The sequence below is a fragment of the Canis lupus genome, chromosome 27, assembly GCF_003254725.2.
Source record: "Canis lupus dingo isolate Sandy chromosome 27, ASM325472v2, whole genome shotgun sequence".
Classification (NCBI taxonomy): Eukaryota; Metazoa; Chordata; class Mammalia; order Carnivora; family Canidae; genus Canis; species Canis lupus.
Window position 1 is genome coordinate 16,337,706 of NC_064269.1, and position 23,328 is coordinate 16,361,033.

Below are 23,328 nucleotides of genomic sequence, written 5' to 3' on the forward strand. Positions count from 1 at the left end.
AATTCTGTTACTGCAACAACCTCATTACTTCTGGACCAAATTCTCTCTGTCTTCTTTGTTCCATGGCTGAACAGAATGCACTTTGGTTGCTTTCTCCCCTCCTTTGGGTCTTTAAAAGCACTTCTGTGATTTCCTTACAATTTTAGTTTAAAGAGCAATGGGAAACCAAAGAGAGTTCTAAAATACCCTATAGTGTTGCTAACTTTCTCATTTTTTGACGCTGAATTTTTATTTAAATTTTGGAGGACTATCCTGATTGGGGCAATTCTGTGCATTCCCTGCAGGATTGAAGGTAGAGGGAGACAAAATAAAATAACCTGGAATCAGCAGTTTGAGGAGTAGCAGTGATGATCCCACCTTTAATCCTACCACTAGGTCGGCCACCAAAACCAACCACTCAGCCCAGATGAGTGGGAAGTGGGCATGAAGTGGAAAGTGGAAGAAGTCAAGTCAGGATAATTCTAAACTATAAAGAGGGAAAGGGAAGAAGAGAAGTTCCTGTGGTCATTGACTCACTTGGGGGTGGGAAAAATCTATCAGAGAAAGCCTCTGTTCAAAAAAAAGACCCAGGCTGCCAAGACCAAAGTTTATATTCTGTGTTCCTCCTCTCTCAACAGGGTTCACTTAAAATAATGACAAGAAATTATTAGCAAGGTACCAATGTTTTAAGATTGTACAACATTGTTAGTAATTGACATTAAGTCATTTCTATCTCTTAAATTTGTATCCTGCCTTTCAGTTACTTATTTTTTAATAAAAGAAAAATTTTAAAGTAAGCTATACACTGAAAGTGGGACTTGAACTTATGACCCCTAGATCAAGAGTCATATGCTTTTGATTTTTTTAGTTATTTTTAAAGATTTTATATATTCATTTGAGACAGAGACAGAGAGAGCCAGAGCAAGCCCTGAGAGCAGGGGGAGAGGCAGAAGTAGGCTCCCTGTTGGGCCAGGAGGGAGGGAGGGAGCCACCATCCCAGGACCCAGAGATCATGACCTGAACTGAAGGCAGATGCTTAACCGATTTGAGCCACCTAGGCTCCCCTGCTTTGATTTTTTAAAAAGGCACGAGAGAAAAATGAAATAAAATAAAAATAAAAATAAAAAGGCACGAGAAAGTAAAGTATCGTAACTCCTGAACCTTAAAAAGAATCCATTTGTTAGTATCTAATGAAAAAATAGAAGATAACTGGAAGAATAAGGTTTTCCTGGGAAAATGTTAACTGACACTAAAAAGCATCATTTTCTCTTTTCTTTTAGGGTTGGTAGAGCCAACTTTGCTAGGGTTATTTTTACATAGTAAGTGTCATTTTAGCTTTCTTGGATGCATCAGCCTATCTAATTAACCAGCAGCACCCGTAATTCTGAATGGTTGTATTCTTCCTGTGAGAAGGTAATTGTGTATTGCTATTCCAGATGTCTCTAAGACTATAGTTTCAGATTTCCAAGTTAATGATTAACGTGAAATCAGCATGATAAATGTGATTTGCATTGCTCTAAACCTGTGATTTGGGCTCAGAAGTGCTTGCCTAATTGAGATGTTGATGACAATTTCCAGTGAGGTTATTTTTTGGCAGCAATATTTTACTAAATTGGCTGTGAGACACATCTTGCTCTTTAAATCACAAGGCTGCCTGGCCACTGGTTACCCCATAATAGAAAGGGAGTGGGAGAGAAATATTTACTTTTAGCATCATTCCAGTCCGGAGAATCAGGGGGCAATTTCCTTAGGTAGTCCTTCAGGAGCATTTCATACCGGGGAATCCGCTGAACAGGTTCTAGCATGTGATGCTGCAAAGTCAAGCTCCCACAGATCTTCTGTTTCTATAATGAGAAAGGTTTTAAAGAAAGATAAAATGAAGTTGGCCAATCTAAAAACTCACTGTTGTACAGTATTTTTCTGTATTTTCAGTATTATCAAGGACAGTGTTTCCTTACAAAGGGTGGTGTGTGAATCACTTGCCTCAGATAGACCAAAGGCACCATTAAAAATGCAAATTAGGAACTCCACCCCAATCTATGAAACCACAATCTCTGAGGCCTGCAAATATGCATTTTTCAATACCCCAGATTCTTACAACATTAAAGTCTGAGACCCACTAATCTAGTATAAGAACAGAAAGAAAAATCAAGCAGAATTTTAAGGAAGATTCCAGATTGCTGGCAACCGCTTCAATTAGTCACTAGAAGAGTTTCTGTGGCCACAGTATTGAATCATACTCCAGAGATTTTTAAAAGATGCATATATTTAATGAGGTTCACTAAGTACAACCGTATTAAATGACTTTAGACTCAGCAGAAACTATTTAATAATAAGGCTACCATAAATATCACTTCCTTTAAACTTAAAAAAGACTCCACATAGAAGAATGACAAGATCGAGCATCTTATTATCTCTCACAAAATTTTAATTTTTCATAGGCCACGACAGTCTTTTCCATTAGAAACTGAACTCTGGAAATAGATCTCCTTTTCTTACAGCAAAATTGAGTCTATAGCCCTTGCTTTCAATAAGCTGTTAATATAAGACAGGGAAAAGATTATTTGAAAAATAAGATGTATTCTTATTCATATTAAACAAAGCAGGAATCCTATTAAAATATTCATTGAACTCATACCATGATAAAGGCACTGCGGGGAATGAAGGTTTACTAAGACATGATGTTTGCATTCAAGCAAACAAGAAACTAAAGCCTTCAAAGAGGGCATTCAACATGAACTCTGATGAGCGCAGCCTCTGGTGGAAAGGAAAGTGAAGAAGACTAGGGGACAAGAGCATGAAGAAGGACCTTGAAGAATAGGCCCACGGCAGTGGGATATGAAACATGTTAAGTTTTGTTGGAAAATAAGATATATATGTGTGTATATACATATGGAAACATAGGATGAAGAAGAAAAGGTAATCTGGGGTAATAAGATAAGCTTAGTTTAGACTTGCTTCATCTAACGCAGAATTTCCTGCAGGAGAGCAATCTCATTAGATCTGAGATGTATTAACATTAATCTACTGCAGTGTGTCTTTAGGGGAGATGTGGGAAAATTAGTTTGGAAGCTATTGTTGTAGACCAGGAAAAAAGAGCCTGAAATCAACATGGAAGCTGAAGAAATAACAGCTTTCCTTAATAAAGTATAAAATTGTAATGTTATAGGTTCAGCCATCTCATTTGATTTTCTCCAACAAACCTATTACATATGTGTATTGGAAATATATATATTATTACATATTATATGTATATGAAACATAGGAAAATATTACTGATCCCCACATTTTTACACAAAGAAACTGTGGCTCAGAGAAGTTAAGAGTCTTCTAAGGTCCAGTGACTAAGTGGTTGAATTCTAAACTTAGTTGGTTGGTTCCCAATCCACTAAGACAGTTTAGAAGTAGGAAATGACTCGAAACGATGACCCTAGGGGCATCTGTAGGACATGATGGTTAAAGGCTCAGGAACATGAGGGTGTGAAGGCCAAGAAGACTGTGAAGGGTCAACCCTGGACTCTGTCCACATTTCAGTATAAGCAAAAGGGGCTAGTAAAAGAATGAAAGGAGCCAGCATTCAGAAGGTAGATGAGTGCTTAATCATGAGAGAAGAGAAATAAAAAGTGAATGGAAAGAAGCAGGACTTTTGGCTGAGGAAGGAGACTGGCAAAATCCTCCCTGGGAAATGCAACTAGAAAGCTGGACAAGATTGATAAAACCATCATTTTAGCAATCTGGAAACTGACCAAAGGCACAGAACAATCTGAAAAGCATTTATGCTTTAAAAACTGTAGACCTTTGGGTAAGAAGAGTGAGAATTTGTGGCACTCTGGCCTGGGGTGAACACCCACTCCTCCCTCAGCTAAAGAAGGTTCAGTGACTAGAAGGTTCAGTGACTAGAAGGTTCATTTTGGGTGGGACTGGCTGTGAGGACTGGCACATCTCTGCTAAAGTTGAAGAGAGCTCATTATTAGATCTGGAGTGGTGGGCAATGCACACACCTAGCGACACTGTCAGTGGAAATGTCTTGAGGTGGGCTAGTGGGGAAGACCAATGTCACCACTAGCCTGAAGCTGTGGTTGGAGGTGGAGGGAGTGGGGGAGGTTAGATAATAATTTTCTTCGCTGAGGTTGTGTGAATGATCAGCAAAGACAGAAGACAGCTTTTATAGATTTAGCCTAAGCAAATTACTAAATAAACAAACAAAACTAACCAAAGCCACTTTCAGTGGGGGAAATCAAAACCTAGAGTTGCTACAACAGACTATCTAAAATGCCCTATATTCAGCAAAATATATGAGAAACAGTAAACTGTTACTACTTACTAAACTGAAAAAAGGCAATCAAAAGAAATTGTCTCTGAACACAGATACTGGATGTAGCCAGCAAAGACTTCAATTGGAGCTATTATAAAAATGATCAAAGAAATGAAATTGTATTTGAAAAACATGAAAAGCATAACAATAATGAATGCATAAATAGCAATTTCCAAGGAGGAAACAGGCATTATAAAAAGAACCAATGGTAGTTCTGGAGTTGAAAAGGACAAGAGCTGAGATAAAAAATGCACCGCAGAGACTCAACAGCAGAAGAAAACGTCAATGAACTCAAAGAAATATTAATAGAAATTATACAATCTGAAGAACAGAAAAAAGATTGAAGAAAAATGAACAGTCTCAGAAACTTGTAGAACAACAAGAATACCAATATATATGTAATTGAAATAAATTATTTCAAGAAATAATGGCTGAAAACTTCTCAAATTGATTTTAAAAAAGTACACATCTAAGAAATTCAAACCTAAATATAGAAAGATTCACATTAGACACATCATATTCAAACGGTTGAAAGACAAAAGCAAAAAGATAAATCTGAAAACAAGAGAAAAACAATTCAGCACATACAGAAAATATCAATACAATTCGTAACTTCCCATATAAAACAACAGAGGACAGAGTACAGTGAAACGGCATTCATTTTGCTGAAAGAAAAAAAAAAACTATTAACCAAGAATTCTGTATCCAGCAACACAATTCAACAGTATAGGAAAAAGAGGGATATTCCCAACTAAACAAAGACCAAGAAAATTTGTTGCTATCTAATCTCTAATCTCTGCCTTACAAGAAAGACTTACCACTTTATGTAGAAAGGAACTTACTTCAGAAATGATAAATATATGGGTTAATAAATATATTTATAGATATATTTTGTCTTTATCCTCCCTTCTTTTTTTTCTCCCTTCTTTCAAAGACATAAAATTGTATAAAATAACAATTACATCACTGTAATTATAAGATGAAACATATACAGCGGTAATCTATAGGAACTAAAAGCACAGATGATGGGAGAACAGAGCTGCAATAGAGCAAAATGCCTAGAGTCGACCAGAATTAAAGTTAGTATTAATCTTTTTTAAAAAAGATTTTATTTATTTATTCATGAGACACAGAGAGAGAGAGAGAGGCAGAGACACAGGCAGAGGAAGAAGCGGGCTCCATGCCAGGAGCCCAACCCGACGTGGAACCCGATCCCGGGTCTCTCGGATCACGCCTTGGGCTGATCACGCTAAACCGCTGAGCCACCTGGACTGCCCAGGTTAGTATTAATCTGAAGTAGACTGTGATAAATTAGTTTTTATTTTATAATTTCTCCAACAAACAGTAGGAAAACTAAATGAGAAACTGATTAAAATTTAGAGGAATTAAAATGGTAAAATATAAAGTATTTAGATAGCACAAAAGAAAGCAAAAAAGGAGCAGTAGAATCCCCACCCCAAGAACCTTATGTGATCAAAAGAATTCCTTTTTGATACTTAAACTTTACAAAATAATAAGTTACTAACCACTTTGACTAGAGAATCAAATAGAAATTACCATGGTGTTATTAAAGTATATTATCCAGATTTGGTGAAATTGAAAAAAAAAAATCAGAACACATATATAAAGTGATACACACACACACACACACACACACAATCCAGAATAATAATGTTTGCAGAATGTTAGGGTTTATGGCACTCATTCTTTATATTCATTTCTATATTCCTTCCATTATCTCAACCTCTGAAAGGAAGAAAGGCAGAGACCTGAATGGGAGCTCACCTTATAATTTTATGTGTATTTTTATAAAAGCTAGACTCAAAAGCAGAGAATTTACTGCTCAGCACATGGCACGTGCTCAATAAACATGTTAAATTTGCAGAGATCATCTTTGCATAATTCAGAATAGCATGGAATTTGGCGGTCTCAGAAATAGGTCTCAATTTACAGACCAATGCTGTAATCCCAGAGATGCAGGGTTTCACAAGATGTGTCAATCTAAACTTTAGATCTAGACGGCATTATGATTTCTGCAGAAAAACTAATTCATAGCCTTGAACAAAAGAGTCCAATCACCTGAATTTCTTCTACTACTGCTTTGAACTGAGGAATACGCTCGGTCATGTTTTTAACCAGTTCCATTGCATTATCAAATCCCTTCACGTATTCTCCATACATCTTAAGGAATGGTGCCAATTTCTGAAGGATGTCACCAATTCTAGGGGTGGTTTCCCTGTACAAAATAGAAAAACAGGTCATTAAGATTTCTTATAGAGTGAATTAATAGGACTCCAAATGAAGTGATCACTTTAGATAAAGTGATCTACACATGCTCTGTGCTTTATCAGACCCACCTTGCTGTGAGATGGGTAGAAAACGAAGCAGCACCTTTTTAAAACTCCGGATTACCCCTGATATCTCATCTCCACTAATTAAAAGATAGTTTGGAGAGCAGATATGAAATCCTTTTCAACCAAAGCTAAAAATGTACCACAACTTCTATCAGTGGTCTTTACCATAAAAACTTAACACAAATGTTTGGCTATAGCTCTCTGTGTAGCGTTATTGTTTCAATTCAAAAGCAAATAACACAGCATCTAACGTGACTTCCTTAGGTATATCATTTGCTGTTTACTCCTCTTACCATTCTTGCATTCGTTTTTCCAGCTCTGGCAATAGGAATTTACTATGGAAGGCATTTATTGATGAGATATTAGAAAAGATTTTATTCACCATCTCTGCTTGAAATGAGCCTCGATTTGCTTCTTCTAATAATTTGCAGTAAAATACCTGAATAAGAGAATAAAGCAAACATTAGTTCAAATTTATTGGTTACCACCTAACACTGTGCTAGGCATATAGTAGGCTCTCAGTAACTTTTGTTGAATCAATGAAATAAGGTTCATGGTTCAAGAAATCAATCATTTTCAAAATGTCCGAATATATGTTTTGATTGAGAAGAACCAGGAATTAGAATTAGAAAACTTGACTCTAACCTAGGCTATGCCTCTATTTGGGGTGGGTTAACCTTTCCTATGCCAGAGAATTTCCAATTGAGGTAAAGGAGTAAATTTACTCCTATCTGTAAGTAGAGTTAAGAGAGGTGGAAAGCTTTATATACAACAGTAATTGTGGTAATTTTCACTCCTCTTTGTTTTGAATGGCTTCGATGGCACGTATATCATAATGCCCTTTATTGTAATTTGTTGGCATAAATATCATTTTCCCTATGAAAACTATATGCCTCCTTAGGGAGGGAGGCTATCATAATTTAGTTCCCACAGTAGAATGCTTAATAAATATCTGGTCAATGGATAAATAAAAGAGTATTTCAGTTCACAGATGTTTTCTTGCTTTTAAGTAAGTAATAATGCATGATAATTTGAACAATTATACGAGGATAAAAAGATCTTCTCCTGTACAAAATAATGAGTATCTTAAAAACAATTTAAAAAAATTGCAGTCTTAGCTATACTCCACTAGGGCTACTATACCTCTTAATTGCCATTCTGTTAAATGTAGGCAGAAGGAGGTCTGTTCCTTCATAATGTCCAGATGGTTGTTAATTTTCTAAATTCACCTCCACTGCATTTTCTTGGGAGGCAAAAAGAACACAAAATTATGTCCTTGGAGACTCCAATAGATAGGATATTTTAAGTAATTAAGACTCTAAATTCTAAAAGGTCAGCAATAGCAGCTGACAAAAAAGAACAAAAAAGAAAAAACAAAAACCCGCAAAACCTGGTAAGAGGACAAGACACATTTCCATGATGGGAATATCCAACATTTCAGGTCTGTAATCCTCACGAGGAGAAAAATTCTTTCAAAGGTACAAACTCAACATGAATTGATGGACTTAACAATGAATTTCTTCAGAAAGTGAGTGTTTTAAGTCACAAACTCATTATTTCAAAGAACAGAACCCTTAATCTGGCCCCTTAAGGCTCACTCTAACAGGGCCATAGTTTACTCTAGGAACTGATGATAAGGAGGCCTGTTGCCACGAAGTTCTAGTTTTCCAAAGGCAGAAGTGGGACAATGCTTCTTATAATTAACACTCAAACACGGCAACTTTCTCATTTAATAAGAGGAGTCTATATTAGCAATCTACCAATTATCTTGTTCTTTTATCATTAAAATAATATTAAGATGCCTTAGTTTTCAAGTGATTCTTATGATGCATTTAATTTTTTAAAATTATGATGCATTTTAAAACTTTCTTCGCAAACATATATTTGAAATGATACTCAAGGCTCCACCATGATGAAAGTACAAAATTGGGAAAAGTAAAGTAAATGTCATTTCCAACAAATATTGAGTATGCAACTTTACACCAGGCACTGTATTAGATGTCTCCTATAACCTGGAATGAGTGAATGCTCAAAATTTCTCCTGGCCCTATTAATTCAGATGACTCACATGGGGCTGAAGAGCACACGAGGCAAATAGAATCAGTGACATAATCACGTAGGAATTCAAATCACCAATCTATTTATATTTCTAAAATTTTTTTAAAATTTAAATTCAGTTAATTAACATATAATGTATCAATGATTTCAGAGGTAGAGTTCAGCAGTTCAGTCTTATATAATACCCAATGCTCTGCTTAATGTCACATACCCTGCTTACTGTCCATCACCCAGTTACCCCATCCCCCCAACTCCTTCCCCTCCAGCAACCCTCAGTTTGTTTTCTATGATTAAGAGTCTCTATGTCTCCCTCTCTGATTTCATCTTATTTTATTTTTTCCTCTCTTATTTAAATGATAATGGTAACATGGCTCTAGGATCATAATAAATGGTCAAGAAACATACCAGTGTTTAGTGTTGAAAGATACAGGCATTTCATGACTCATAGAGTCCTTGAATCTGCTCTTTATGCATTGAAAACCTTTTGTGTCTAGTGAATTCACTGACAAAGCTAAAAATCCTAAAGATTTCCTTGAAGAAAAAGCTTTCACTGGCCAAAAACAGTCATGCCCCTCATATAGTTGCTAAAAATGATGTACAAATGTCAAAAAACAACCCTGAAAAGGAAAATCTTACCTGATCTAAGAGGTCAAGTCGGTTGACATAAGCTCTTTCTGTAAGCAAAAGTTCATTGGCTATTTTGTGAAGTTTTTCCTCATTAGTTTCCTAAAAGTAGAATAGATGTTCACATATTAGGAAATAAAGCTTGGACATATTTTTCAAGTAATAAACACCTTAGCAAATGGTCAAAACAGTTTTCTCAAGCTTCTCATGTACCCAATTCCTTTTAGCCACAAAGGGTCAGCCAACCAGAAATGAACAAAATTAAAAATAAGCAATCCTCTAGATTTAACTTACAACATCCTTAGCCTCTGTCAAAATTAAGACTATCATCTTTGTCCTTGAAATACCTTTTATCTTTCTCAGACACTGTATTTGGCTCATTTTCTCTCTGCCTCTTTTAGGCCACTCTTTACACATGATTTCATCACTCTGTCAGATATCTTGTCTAATTATTAGCTCTATGTATCTAACTTTTTTGCCTTTCAAAAAAATGTTAGGGAAAATTTCAACCACATGAGTAAACAGTAAAATGAACCAGCACGTATCCATTACTGAGATACAACAACTATCAAGTCATTGTTAATCTTATTTCATCTATGTTCCCCTCTCCTCTCTTTACCCATATTATTTTAAACACAAACATTTTATTTCCTCAGTATATGTCTACTTAGCCTTTAAATATATTTGTAAAGCTTTGCTAGTTCTATGAGAATGGGAATATTTTTTTCTTGATAACTTGATAGCTCTCTCTTGTCTACTACAATGCTTCAATAAAATACTGGCATTCAATAAAATATTGCTGAATAAATGAATGAATGAGTGGCAATCACACAAACCTAACTATTGTTGGACATTTACTACCACTTTGGTATGCTGCCAATGTAAGACCAAACTCATCTTTTCAGGAAAACCTCTATCCTACCACCTTCTACCCCCTCCCACCAGAACTTTACCAGCCTGGCAAGCGTTCCATTCCTTTCCAGTTAATCTGTCTTTGCATCTTGAATCACTCTAAATTAGGTTCCCTACAACAAAATCCACCTGGCTATGAGCTCCTACTCATACTGTTAGTATCTATCCTTTAAGTTTTCATCACTGCCACCTGGTTTTGCTCATACCATATCCCAAGCCCAATCCAATCAGCCCAGTTGATCTGATTCTACTATTTTTTGGCTAGTTAGATTCACCTTCTATGCTGTTTTATGAGCAATCTTTCTAATTCTGCTTTGCCAAGATCATTTTACTTTCCATAGACAGAAAACTTCTAACAGTCCTCTTTTCACCAGCAGGATAAAATCCAGACTCTGTGTATCATTCAGGTTACTCAAGTCTCATCTTTACTCACTTCCTCAGACTTTTTCCCAATTTTATTGCTGCAGGCACACTTCCCTCCAAACACACCAATCTCATCCATCATTATCCAAACATGTCCATGCCCATTCCCAAAACTTACTTCTTTTGATCCTCTCTGCATGGTATATATTCTTGTTTCATCTTTCTAGGTGTTTAAGACTGTTTTTTGGGGGGTTGGCCTGCTTAATTTCCATTCCTTATCCATGGAGCCTTCTTCAACTATACAAAGCTCTTGGCCTTGGTCCTATTAGAACTTACTGTCTATTTTATACTTTAACATCTTTTTTTTTCTTTAACATCTTTTTGTAAGAAATTTCTACCTAGCTACTTGGCTGAAGTACCCTTTTCATTCTAGGCAAGTATGAAGCAGTCAGAATTTAGTAAAAACTCTAACACCAAAGCAGAACAAAGTATATTTTAAACCAGTGTCTTTTACAGGAGTACTGAAGTGAGGTATTTTTATGTTAAGTCTTTAGGTAGTGTAACATAGTACTGTTTAATCTGTGGCCTCAAAAACTCTGAAATAAGAATTGTGTAGTCATTAAATCCCACAATTAGACAAAGTTTTGGTTAAACAATAAATTCAGGGTAAAGTACAAGCATTATTGTTTGCCTGTTTGACATCCTTTCCCTCCACTTTTTTTTTTTTTTTAAAGATTTTATTTATTCATTCATGAGAGACAGAGATAGAGAGAGAGGCAGAGACACAGGCGGAGGGAGAAGCAGGCTCCATGCAGGGAGCCTGACGTGGGACTCTATCCCAGGCTTCAGGATCAGGCCCTGGGCCAAAGGCAGGTGCTAAACCACTGAGCCACCCAGGCTGCCCTTTCCCTCCACTTCTTAATGATAACCAGATTTGGTCAGGGCATCTACCTTTTTACTATGTAGCCTTTCCTTTGGAGAAACTATCCTCATTTCCCAGATCAAAAAGATGGCTCTGATTGGTGTAAGAATCAAGAATACATGGGTGATTGTTTCAGGAGCCTATGAAACATGCAAGAATATGCACTGGGGCTCCCTGCTCTTAAGAAGGAGCAATAGAAAAATAAATCTCTTTGATGCTTTATGTAAATGAGGATACTTGTAGGCTTGAGTGCCATGAGCAACCACCCTATAACCACAGAAATGAAGCTAGTAAACTGCCTTATTATTTAAGCTAGGTTGAATATTACTGGTGTTATTTGTAGTTAGAAGCATCCTGATTAGCATGGAAAACTGAAATATTATGAAACACATGGGGTGTATTCTGTGAAATTGAAAAGCTCTCAAATAATTTTAAGCAATTACTATTTATAGAGGAGAAAATAATTAATGTACTAGAAATGTGACTTTCAAACCTATAATAAGTGAATACAAATACATAGTAAATATATAAGAAATAAATCATTTCAGAGGTCACTATGCTATTCAACATACAAGAAATACTGACCTGCATCAACACTATACACCTCCTCTCCTATCATCAGCTCCTGTTAACAGATCTGCCCTTTTTCAGAATGTTGGGTAAATGGAATCACACAGTACGTGCATGCCTTGAGTCTTGCTTCTTCCACTTCTTAAAATGCATTTGAGATACATCCATGTTGCCATTAGTACTAGTGGCTTGTTCTTTCCAAGCTCTTAGTTTTATTCTAATAGCAGTACTACTACTACTTTATCTTTTTGACTCATTCACACATTTTCATATGTTCTGATCCTGGTTTTGACAAATACCTTTAAGAAAAACCACTCAGCAAAGTTTGTGCCATAATAATAATAAAAAAAATACACCTCTTATGAGTCAGAGAATTAATTAACCAACAGGTCATACTGTCTGTTATTGCTATGCAGTGAAGTCACTCCTGAGGTCTTCTACATCCTACAGGATCTTAAATAGGAAGCTTATAATAAACTATCTTTTGCTGACTCTAAATCATACTTTGGCTGAACTCGGCAAATGGTAGGTATCCTGGTCATAATTTGCAAAATCCAAAGGAGACACCAGCAGTTATTAGCAAAAGCTGTGTCCTTCCACACAGATGCTTTTCTAATGTTAGGTCCCTGACCTTGCCAAAACCAACACAAAGATAAGCAAAAGTAAACTTGCTGACATTCAGTTTAATCACTCACACTTTCACTTTGTGAGAAGTTACTAGGGATTTTTGTGGTGGAGTTAAAGGAAATCACAGACTCAAACAATTTCACCAGAACAGCTAACATTTACCCACTGATTACTTGTTATGCAGCAGACACTGTTATATTTTACATAAATTGACTAATCCTGTGCTTGCTTCTGCAGCACCTATACATATATAAATTGACTAATCCATATAACTCCAAAAATCTAATCTATAAATAGATACATTATTCCTGTTTATAGGCAGCACACACATGTAACAAGACAGAATTCAAAGACTCAGAAAGGCCAGGTGACTTGCCCCCAGTCACAGTTAAAAGGTAATTGAATCAGATTCCAGTCATATAAGAGAGTATGGGATTTTATATCATGGTCAGTAAATCATTGGCGCTCACTCTAACTCTTCTCTGCAACAAGAAACAAGGCTATAGTAAGTACCTGCAAGGGAACAGACTAACACTATACAAACTGTCTACTTGTAAATTAAAAGCAGTATCTACTAGGCATTTTTTAAAAAGATTTTTTATGTATTTATTCATGAAACACACAGAGAGAACGAGAGGCAGAGGGAGAAGCAGGCCCCATGCAGGGAGCCTGATGTGGGACTTGATCCCGGAACTCCAGAATCACACCCTGGGCCGAAGGCAGGCGCCAAACCGCTGAGCCACGCAGGGATCCCCTCTACTAGGCATTTTAATTTATATTCTTTCTCTAATATACATTCTATTTATAGCAGACTTTTCAACATTTTAGTAAGAATTATCATGTATTAAAAATTCAGTCATGTTTGATGTAATGATATGATGGCTTCTAATGTTGAATTTGTTACTGAAACTCATCTGTGGGTACATTTACAGAGAAATACATGATCTGTCTGCATGCATGGGTCTCTACTACTCTATCAGACTTATGCTTAAATAACACAGTTGTTTTAAAATTGCCCATACACTGGGATTATAGTCTGGTATTTTTTTTTAATAGACAGTTAAATAGGTCAAGTTATATAATATTGTCTCTTATTATTTGCCATTTTTATGAAGATTTTATTTATTCATGAGAGACACACACAGAGAGAGAGAGAGAGAGAGAGAGAGAGACAGGCAGAGGGTGAAGCAGGCTCCATGCAGGGAGCCCGACGTGGGACTCGATCCCAGGTCTCCAGGATCACGCCCTGGGCTGAAGGCAGCGCTAAACTGCTGAGCCACCCGGGCTGCCCATTATTTGCTATTTCAAAACTATATAACCCCTACTTTGTGCTTAGCACTTTACTAAGAAGTCATATATACTCGTGATTCTTTGGAAAATAGTAATGGCTATAAAATATTTGATAAAAAATCCTATTTGTCTCTATTGGAACCTAATACGCAGACTTCACTTTTTTTAAAAATAATCATAAATATGCTATTAAAAAAGCATCTTATTTTCCATATTCCTCTATAAAGTATTTTTTCACTTGCAAATGAAACTATATCCCCATCTTGAAAGCTGATTCTCAGAGTATTGCCTCAAACAAAAATACAGCAGAGTATGTCTAAACTATCCAAATTGGAAAGGGAAGAAGCACGCCTCCTCCAGTAAAAGATTACACAGTTTACTTTCCTCTGCTTCTCTTGTAGTTCTCTTGCACGGTGCACTTCCTGGGCGAGGGCTGTGCACTTTCACGCCTCCAGTAACCTTTTGGCAGATATCTGCTCCATTCTCATAGGTCAGGTTCAGCCTGGTTGCTAGTCACTGTGCCCGCTGGCTGATGAATATGCTGCAGAGTCAGTTCTGCCTCCTTATTTACAGATGTCACCAGCTCCTGCAGCTCTTTTCAGACCTTTTGGCATGACTCTTCCCTATGGCAGGAGCCCAGACAAAGTGCCCCCGCTGCAGCTCACAGGCCTCACTTATTGGACAGGCGGAAAATGCTTGGGTAGAGCTGGTGATTCATTCTTCAAGATCGCCGTGCCATATGCACTGCCACATGCCTCAGAACCACCAAGCAGGGGAGCAGATATTTTGGAACGAACTTCACAAAGGTTAATTGACAATCAGAGTTTCCTAAAAGAGGCTTTAAGGGCAAAGCCTTCAATTACATAAAAAAGAATCAGAGGTTGATATCATGCTTTGCCACTCTTCAGTTATGCTTTTTTAACTTTTCAGTACATGTTCTCACGACTTCATTTTAAGCAGGAAAAATTTTTTTTTTCTAAAAACATTAAACCTAAACTACTAAAAGTTCTTATTGCTTGTTCCATATATTCATTACAGGCAGGTTATACCTAAAATAATATGTATGCAAGTGATTGGGTTTTATAGGACCAGAATGAATGCTTCAAGTTTCTCCCTAATGAATTAAATTCGTCCATGGAGAAGGCAGATGTGTCTTTGTATGAATACATGTGTTTCTGCTTTCCCTGGGGTCCATTCTTTCATAAAAAGATGAGTAAACTTAGGGAATAAACACTTGACATCCACATTTTGATAGGTCATTTTTAATGTCTTCCTAGATATTAAGGTCTTTTATGCGGGTCCAGGTGGATAATTTATTTATTTATTTATTTTTAAAGATTTATTTATTTATTTATTTATTTATTTATTTATTTATTTATTTATTTATATGAGAGAGAGAGAGAGGCAGAGACACAGGAGGAGGGAGAAGCAGGCTCCATGCCGGGAGCCTGATGTGGGACTCGATCCCGGGACTCCAGGATCGTGCCCTGGACCAAAGGCAGGTGCTAAATCGCTGAGCCACCCAGGGATCCCCCAGGTGGATAATTTAAAATGAGATCACAATGATATTTGAATGTCACATAATTGGCCTATCATCCCAAAAAGCACCTTTAAATCTCTAACTTGTCTCGACACCTTCATTCCCATATTCCAGAATTCTACAGATTTGTTCTCATTCTATTAAGGAACAGAGAAATCAAGGGAGGGTATCCCAAGTGAGAGACAGTGACAGCCCCCACTAGTTAGAGGGCACTTACTGTGCTAGGCACTACTGCATGTGCTTCACACAAATTATCCAGTGGAATCCTCCTAATACTCCTGGGAAGCAGGTATTGCTAACCTCTCATTTTATAGATGAGGAAGCAGTATCTTTTTTTCTTTTTAAGGTTTTATTGATTTATTCATAAGAGACACACAGAGAGAGGCAGAGACATAGGCAGAGGGAGAAGCAGGTTCCCTGCAGAGAGCCCAAAGTGGGAATTGATCCCAGAATCCCAAGATCACACTGAGCCGAAGGCAGGGCTTGGAGGCGTCCCAGGAAGCAGTGTCTTAATGAGGGATGGGTAAGCTGCCCCCAAATCAGCTAGAAAGAGACTGAGCCAGGATTCAAACTGAGGTCTGTGAAAATGAAGTTCTCGCTCTGTTACATATCTTTAAGGAAGAGAAGTCTCTATGGATGTGTGGGACAAGAAGAGAGAAGATAAGGGAATAATTTACAGATTTTGTGTTCAATTAAGATCATGTAATAATGCCATAAGGACGGTCATGTGGTCTCAGGGAAGATTTGTAATCAAGCAAGAAATTTATCACCAGGCTCACATTACACGAAAAAGAATACTCACTATGATGCACACACATTATTCTTTTCCCAGGGCTTCATTATATAGTACCACAAAAATAGTTTATTACTTTTGCATGATCCTTCAGGAAGTTTTAGGAGCAAAGTCCAAGCCTACTTTCCACCCAGCAGCAATATTTTTCCAATCTGATGTCCTCTACACTATTTATTCATTTCAAGACCGGAGAATAGGCAAGTGAGAACTTTTAATCAGAAGGTTTACATTCTGTGCTTTTTGAGATAGGGTGGGGAGAAGGACAAGAGAGCTTGCACTGAGAAGGACAATTTAGTTACTTGCACAAGATGAGACAGGAAGTGGTAGCAAAGAGAGAACTTTGTTCTTCTCATACTCAATTTAGTATACATTAGACTATATTGTCCTTTGCCTCTTACAGAAATAAAAGACCAGGCACAAAGAAGAATTGAATACATACCTACAATCAATGACTAAGTTAACCTATCCCAAATCTACACAGAACATCAAAGTAATTGGGTCACTTACAAGTATTTCTGATAATTCCCTAGAGTTAAAACCTCGTGCATAGAAATGAGTGCACTATGTGGAAAAAACCTATGGTCTTCATGCAAGAGAAACACACAAAATATAGGAAGCCAGGGTTAAAAAAGGAAGTGGCATGCAAAATTATCTCTGTGCATCCCACAAAGGGGCATGCCAGCTTTAAATGGAACCGACAGCTGCTGGGATACTCACCGGGCAGGATATGCTGAACCTTGGAACTATCAAGGGACATCTCTGGCCATGAGTCTGTTCATCTTGATTTACAAATAAGGAAACAGGATTTTATTTTATGTTTATTATTTATTTATTTATTCATGAGAGACACACAGAGAGAGGCACAGACACAGGCAGAGGCAGGAGAAGCAGGCTCCATGCAAGGAGCCTGATGAAGGACTCGATCCTGGAAATCCGGGATCAGGCCCTGAGCCAAAGGCAGATGCTCAACGGTTGAGCCACCCAGGTGTCCCTATTTTATGTTTATTTAACAGCTCACATTATGTTTTAAGGCACTGTTCTAATCCTTTACAATGACTCAATGATCCATGCCTCATAATAACCTTATGACCTTGTTCTTTCCATGTAGCACATGAAGAAACTTAGGTACAGGTAGGTTTAACTGAGCTGCTCGAGGTCATACAACTTCTAAGTGACTGAGCTGGGTTGCAAACCTTGAGAATCTGGCTCTTGAGTCTGTCTTCCTGACCACCAGGTTTTAGTATATTGCTTTTTTTTTTTTAAAGATTTTATTTATTTATTCATGAGACATACACAGAGAGGCAGAGACACAGGCAGAGGGAGAAGCAGGCTCCCTGTATGGAGACTGATGTGGGTGGGACTCGATCCCAGGACCCAGGGATCACATCCTGAGCTGAAGGCAAACACTCAACCACTGAGCCACCCCGGTGCCCGTTTTGTTTTGTAGCCACAAACAACTGCTATGATTTTAAGATCTGGATTTTCCATTTCTCTCCTACCCATACTAAATAGCATCTTTATATGCATTGTGATCTCCAAACACCTCGCTTTCCCAAACCTCCTGGTTCATGTCAACATTCTGTGAAACCCTATCCTTGATTCCATTATGTCATTGTTCTCTTGGGACTGCTGACTTGCAGACCTTGCCCCACTCCCACTGTAAGTTTGATCTTCTCTTTCTTGAGTTTCAGGTCACTCAGCAAATGCTGGGGAGACTGCTGATTGCGCCCACTACCTTTGACCTTGGCCCTCAGAACCTTAGTCGCAAGTCCCCAACAAGAGCTAACCTCCTTCACTGTCCTCAACCCCTTGAGGCTATCTCACTGGCTTCTATGGGGGCACATCCCAAACCGACACATTCAGCACCATACCTAGTCACCTCTGCACTGCAGTCTTAGTACCTTGTGCACAGAGTTCCCGACTCTCCCTACTTCTTGATTTATGCTAACAGGGAAGAAGTCACCCTCTCAGCCATGCTCTAAACCATGCTCTGAACCTTGACTTTATCTTTGAGTTCTCTTTTCCCCTTTACCTCAAGATATTTTAGTAATGGTTATTTATCTCAATCCTCCATTTCAGCTGTTTCCTCTTTGTATTTTCTGCAGTGCTTTGCAAAAAGTGTATGCAATATAACTGGTACTGCATTTAATTTGATTACCCAGGTTCTCTGAGCTAGTTGGCTATAATGTCCCAGTAAGACCAAAGCCTCCAGATCAATCCTAGTTCCATATTCTAAATGATGACCATCTTCATTGGCTCACCAGTAATCCTGTGTCCCCTCCCCCAAATCCTACAGTTCTCATGACATTGCTCTCTCTTTCCTCTCACACAACTCACTATGTTCCCCTTTTGATTATTTCTGTGCTCTCTAGGGCTCAGTCCTTGCCCTTCTTCCTGTTCCTGCACATTCTATTTTGGCAATATTAATCACACCCTTATGTACATCCTCTTACAGGCTTATCCTCTTTCCTGAGCTCGAGATCTGTATTTCCACTTGCTTAATTAATATCTCCTAGTGGATGTCCTACAGGTGCCATCAACGAGTAGTACAAAACTAACCTAATTAGAAACTCTACTCCCTGCCATCATTCCATACACAATTACTTTCCTTCCTGCCTGCCACCTCAATTATTTCATTAACATGTCAAGAAACCAAGGCCTGCCAAATCAGGTTCAAGTACCATGTCTGAGGTCACCTAGTTGGTAAGTGACAAAGCTGGGGTTTGAACTCATCTCTTTTATTCTAAAGTCTTCATCCTGAATCACAGACCATAATGTCTTAGAGTATTCCATTTTTGTTTTAGACATCGTCATGAGGACATCCACAAGTCCCTCAAATTCAGTACGTCTAAACTCAATTTTTCTGCCCTCCAAATATGTCTCAACTGAAGAAGATGAAGAAGTCTTCTGGAGAAATTGTCTACTGTGGACAGGTGTTCAAGAAATCTCCCTTGCGGGTGAAGAACTTTGGCATCTGGCTGCACTATGATTCATGCAGTGGCACCCATAATATGTACCAGGAATACTGGGATCTGACCACTGCAGGTGCAGTCACCCAGTGCTACCGAGACATGGGTGCCCGATGCATGCCCGGGTCTACTCTATCCAAATCATGAAGGTGGAGGAGATTGCAGCCATCAAGTGCCACCAGCCAGCCGTCAAGCAGGTCCACGACTCCAAGATCAAGTTCCCACTGCCCCATCGGGTCTTCTGTCATCAGCACAAGCCATGCTTCACCATCAAGAGGCCCAACACCTTCTTTTAGATGCAGAGCCTGCTGGTGCCCAGGTCTGCTTAAATAAACTCCTTGGGTAAAACCAAAACCAAAAACCAAAAAACAAAACTACTATTCTCTTGTAGTTCAGAAGGTGATATACCATCTGCCACTTCATCCAAGCTAGGAGTTGAACATGACTCATTCTCTACCTCCATCAGGAGGCCCTCAGAAATCTCTCTTCCTTGTCCTAACCCTCTGCCGCATCCGGGCAGGGCTGCATCCGTCCAGAACTGCATCCTCTCACACCTGGATTACTGCAGTTCCTTACAACTGCTCCATCTGTTTTCCTTTTATCTGACTCATTTTTCTAAAATCCACCAATGTATAATCATGCCACTTCCATACTTTAATTAAGTGCCTCTGAAGCCAGATAGTATTAGGCTTATGGAAAGTTTGAAATATCACAGGAAAACACCTATGTTTAATCCTACAAAACAGGATGCACAATGACTATACATTAGACTACTGAAAAAAAAATTTTTTTTTCAAAAGTCAGCTCAGAAAAACAAGCTGGAATGTTAAATACTAAAGGAGCTCTCTTTGAGTGGCAGAACTATGGGTGATTTTTGTATTCTCTATGCTTTGCTCCATTGTCTTGATTTTTCTATGGGTATTAATTTTTATCCACAATTTAAAAAATGCATTGTTTTCAGGGGGAAATGATACAGCACAGGCATACAAACCCACTGCAATTTGTCCACAGCTTATATTTTCTTTTTAAGCCTATCCTTCTACCCCTCACTCAATTCTCTAGCCCTCTGGCCTCATTATAGGGCCAGAAACACCCACAAATATGGCATCTCTCCACTTGCCTCTGCTCGTTTCTTATGCTTTGCCTCTGCCTAGATATAGCCATTCCTCCCTACCTCACCCCATCCCCACTGATTCTTAACCACCCAGCAACCTCCCTACCCCCACAACTTTGCTTCAAGCTCAAACAAACTGCTTCTCAGCAGCCTGCCCCTTAACCAGCCCTCCTCCAGGCGCAGACCATTCCTCATCTATGTTTGCAAAGCATGGATTGCACCATAGTATGGTGACTGACTATGTCTCTCTACTGGGTACACCGAGGCTTTAGAGGCAGGGCATGTCTTGTTCATTTGTTTCTAGCACCTAACACATTCAGTCCCACACACTGAATCTGCAAATGGAACAGGTGTGTGTGGGCTTTTTTTGTTTTGTTTTGTTTTTCAGGTACAGGTTCTTTGAAGTTCATTTTTGTCTCAATTTGCTTTCTTACACCTTTCCAATATACTAAATGGAGCCTCCACAAAATAAAGAACTTTCTAAATCCACCATTTATTTCTAAGTGAACAGAGAAAAGCTATCTTTAAGACTTTTATGAACCAACCATATGGTTAGTGGGACTTTTCTGTTATTCAACACATTGCTTTAAAACTCTTACAGTTTCAGTGAGAACTTTCACTGTAATGCTAGCAACAACAAAGACTGGTTAGTGAAGCTGGATAATGCCATTGCTCCTGCTGTCTTTCACATTCTTGGAATGGAAGCTGAGTTGGCAAGAGAAGAAATAGCTAAGGAGTAACTTACTATTTGTCTTCAAGTCTAACATGATCTCAACAGCTGTCCCCCTTTATTTTTCAAGAAGTGAAGGTAAAGAAATTTAAAGCCTCACAAAGAAAGAACTTGTAGCCCATCATTAAAAAGGACAACCAAGGTCAGCATTATGTTTGAACTCCCAGAAAATTCTGATACCTCATATTACATCCTGTAAAATCAACAGTGTTAAGCTTTACAATTAAGTGAAATTAAAGGAAAAAAAGGAAAAGTGAGTTAACCTGGATTACAGCACTGGTTTTCAATTTGCAATACTTCTGAATTTGATTCTGTTATTCTTTTCCTTAAGAGATGATAATCTTTTAAATTTTTGAGTATGTTCAAAGGTTATAAACTCTCTAGGTTCATATTAAAATATAAGTAAAATGATAATTAAAAAACAACTAGAAAAAAAACTTAAGTTTTTCTTTTTTAAAAGATTTTATTTATTTGAGACACAGAACAAGCATGGGGAGAAGGGAGAGGTAGAGAAAGCAGACTCCTGGCTGAGCAGAGAGCTTGATGCGGCAGGGCTCTATCCCAGGACCCTGGCTGGGATCGTGACCTGAGCCAAAGCAGACACTTAACTGACTGAGCCACCCAATGCCTCAAAATCTAGGTTTTTAAAAAATTATCAATTCTCTATCAGTTCTACCAAATTTCTATCTTCATCAATTCCTCACTTTATTATATAATTTTTTCATTTTTGGCAAAATGATTAACTTAAAATGTAAAATATTCTTGATAAAACTGCTTCCTGAGCTTATGTTGCCAATAGCAGATTTGTAATTTATATCAACTTTAGTCTTAGAAACTGCACATCTGCATATTTATATCTGGCTTATACAATATGAAATACAGAAGAAGGAAACAGTGAATAAATCTTAGAAAGATCTACAAATACAACCTGCTAAAATATATCTTGGATATTAAAAGGCTCATGAAAACTATAAAAAGAAGTGTTTATTAGATGGCATAATCAATGAATGCATTCTGCATTAATGCATTTCTAATGAAGCTTACCCACTGAAGCACATAAATCTGAGAAAATAAAAAAACATTTTTAAATGAAATTCATTCTAAGATGTCCTGACCCATTTACCTGAGTCTCTTAATATAGTTAAGCTATTTATGATAACCCAAATTCGTGATGCCAAACAGGATTATAACACTGTTACCCCTGATGCCCTCAAGTATGCAGCTCTGTTTGCACATGTGACATTCTTCTGCCCCCTGTCATTTATGGGTTTTAATGTTCCTTATAACGACATCTCCTCCTTAGTAGACTTCAGTCTTTTAATCTCTTGTAATACATAATTAACTTTAATTTGAAAATACTGATAACACCTTACGGGTAAGAGCTAAAGGTGTCATCAAGTACTCACAATTTTCATTTAGTTCAGAGGTTTAAAAAAAAAAAAAACTATCTGCTTAGCTAGAGGTGTCTGGCTATATTCTAGATCACTGATGTTGCAAACAGTTTAAATATTGGAGGAGTGTAGCTTTGCTAAAGTGCAGTAAGGACAATAGTTTCAATGAAGTAGGTATTCTTTATCTCTTACATAGTAAAAGTAACAATATTCTGTATTCACCATTGAAGTGATTTTTTTAAAAATTTTTATTTATTTATGATAGTCACAGAGAGAGAGAGAGAGAGAGAGAGAGAGGCAGAGATGCAGGCAGAGGAAGAAGCAGGCTCCATGCACCGGGAGCCCGACGTGGGATTCGATCCCGGGTCTCCAGGATCGCGCCCTGGGCCAAAGGCAGGCACCAAACCGCTGTGCCACCCAGGGATCCCCCATTGAAGTGATTCTTGATCAAAATACACTAGATAGCAGTGAAAATTACACAAGCTCAAGCTGAGATGATTTTCAAGTCAGTTCTCATTAATGACTGTTCAAGATTTATTTTAATGTGTGCCTGCCTTCCAAACTATCTTTGTGACTCTACTCTGCTCCTATTCCTTCACCCCCTGATCCCTCCTTTTCCCATTCATGGCAGGCATTTAAGAAATAGCCATTACATTTAATACTGGTTTAAATGTAGCTAAGTCTGATATAAGTCTCTATATCAGATTATATAAAGATTGAAGTAATTTTTTTCAGTTGTCTGCATAGTGAAACTCAGATATTCCACTGTATCTTAGA

The 23,328-nt window shown here is 37.9% G+C and overlaps 1 protein-coding gene and 1 pseudogene across 10 annotated transcripts in view; one reads left to right on the forward strand and one right to left on the reverse strand.

The window, feature by feature from the left end:
- FGD4 (FYVE, RhoGEF and PH domain containing 4) overlaps nucleotides 1–23,328 on the reverse strand; it is a 214,961-nt gene that overhangs the window by 30,672 nt on the left and 160,961 nt on the right. For 9 of the 10 annotated variants that reach the window (XM_049102291.1, XM_025455557.3, XM_049102297.1 and 6 more), the window contains 4 exons: nucleotides 9,343–9,432; nucleotides 6,942–7,087; nucleotides 6,374–6,530; nucleotides 1,685–1,823 (listed from right to left, as the gene is read on the reverse strand). In XM_049102291.1, coding sequence (XP_048958248.1) covers nucleotides 1,685–1,823; nucleotides 6,374–6,530; nucleotides 6,942–7,087; nucleotides 9,343–9,432 — 532 coding nt within the window. Of the gene's footprint in view, nucleotides 1–1,684; nucleotides 1,824–6,373; nucleotides 6,531–6,941; nucleotides 7,088–7,791; nucleotides 7,892–9,342; nucleotides 9,433–23,328 lie in introns of those variants that run through there. The other variant, XM_049102299.1, reaches the window with a different exon arrangement.
- LOC118352485 (60S ribosomal protein L18a-like) lies at nucleotides 19,207–19,613 on the forward strand (annotated as a pseudogene).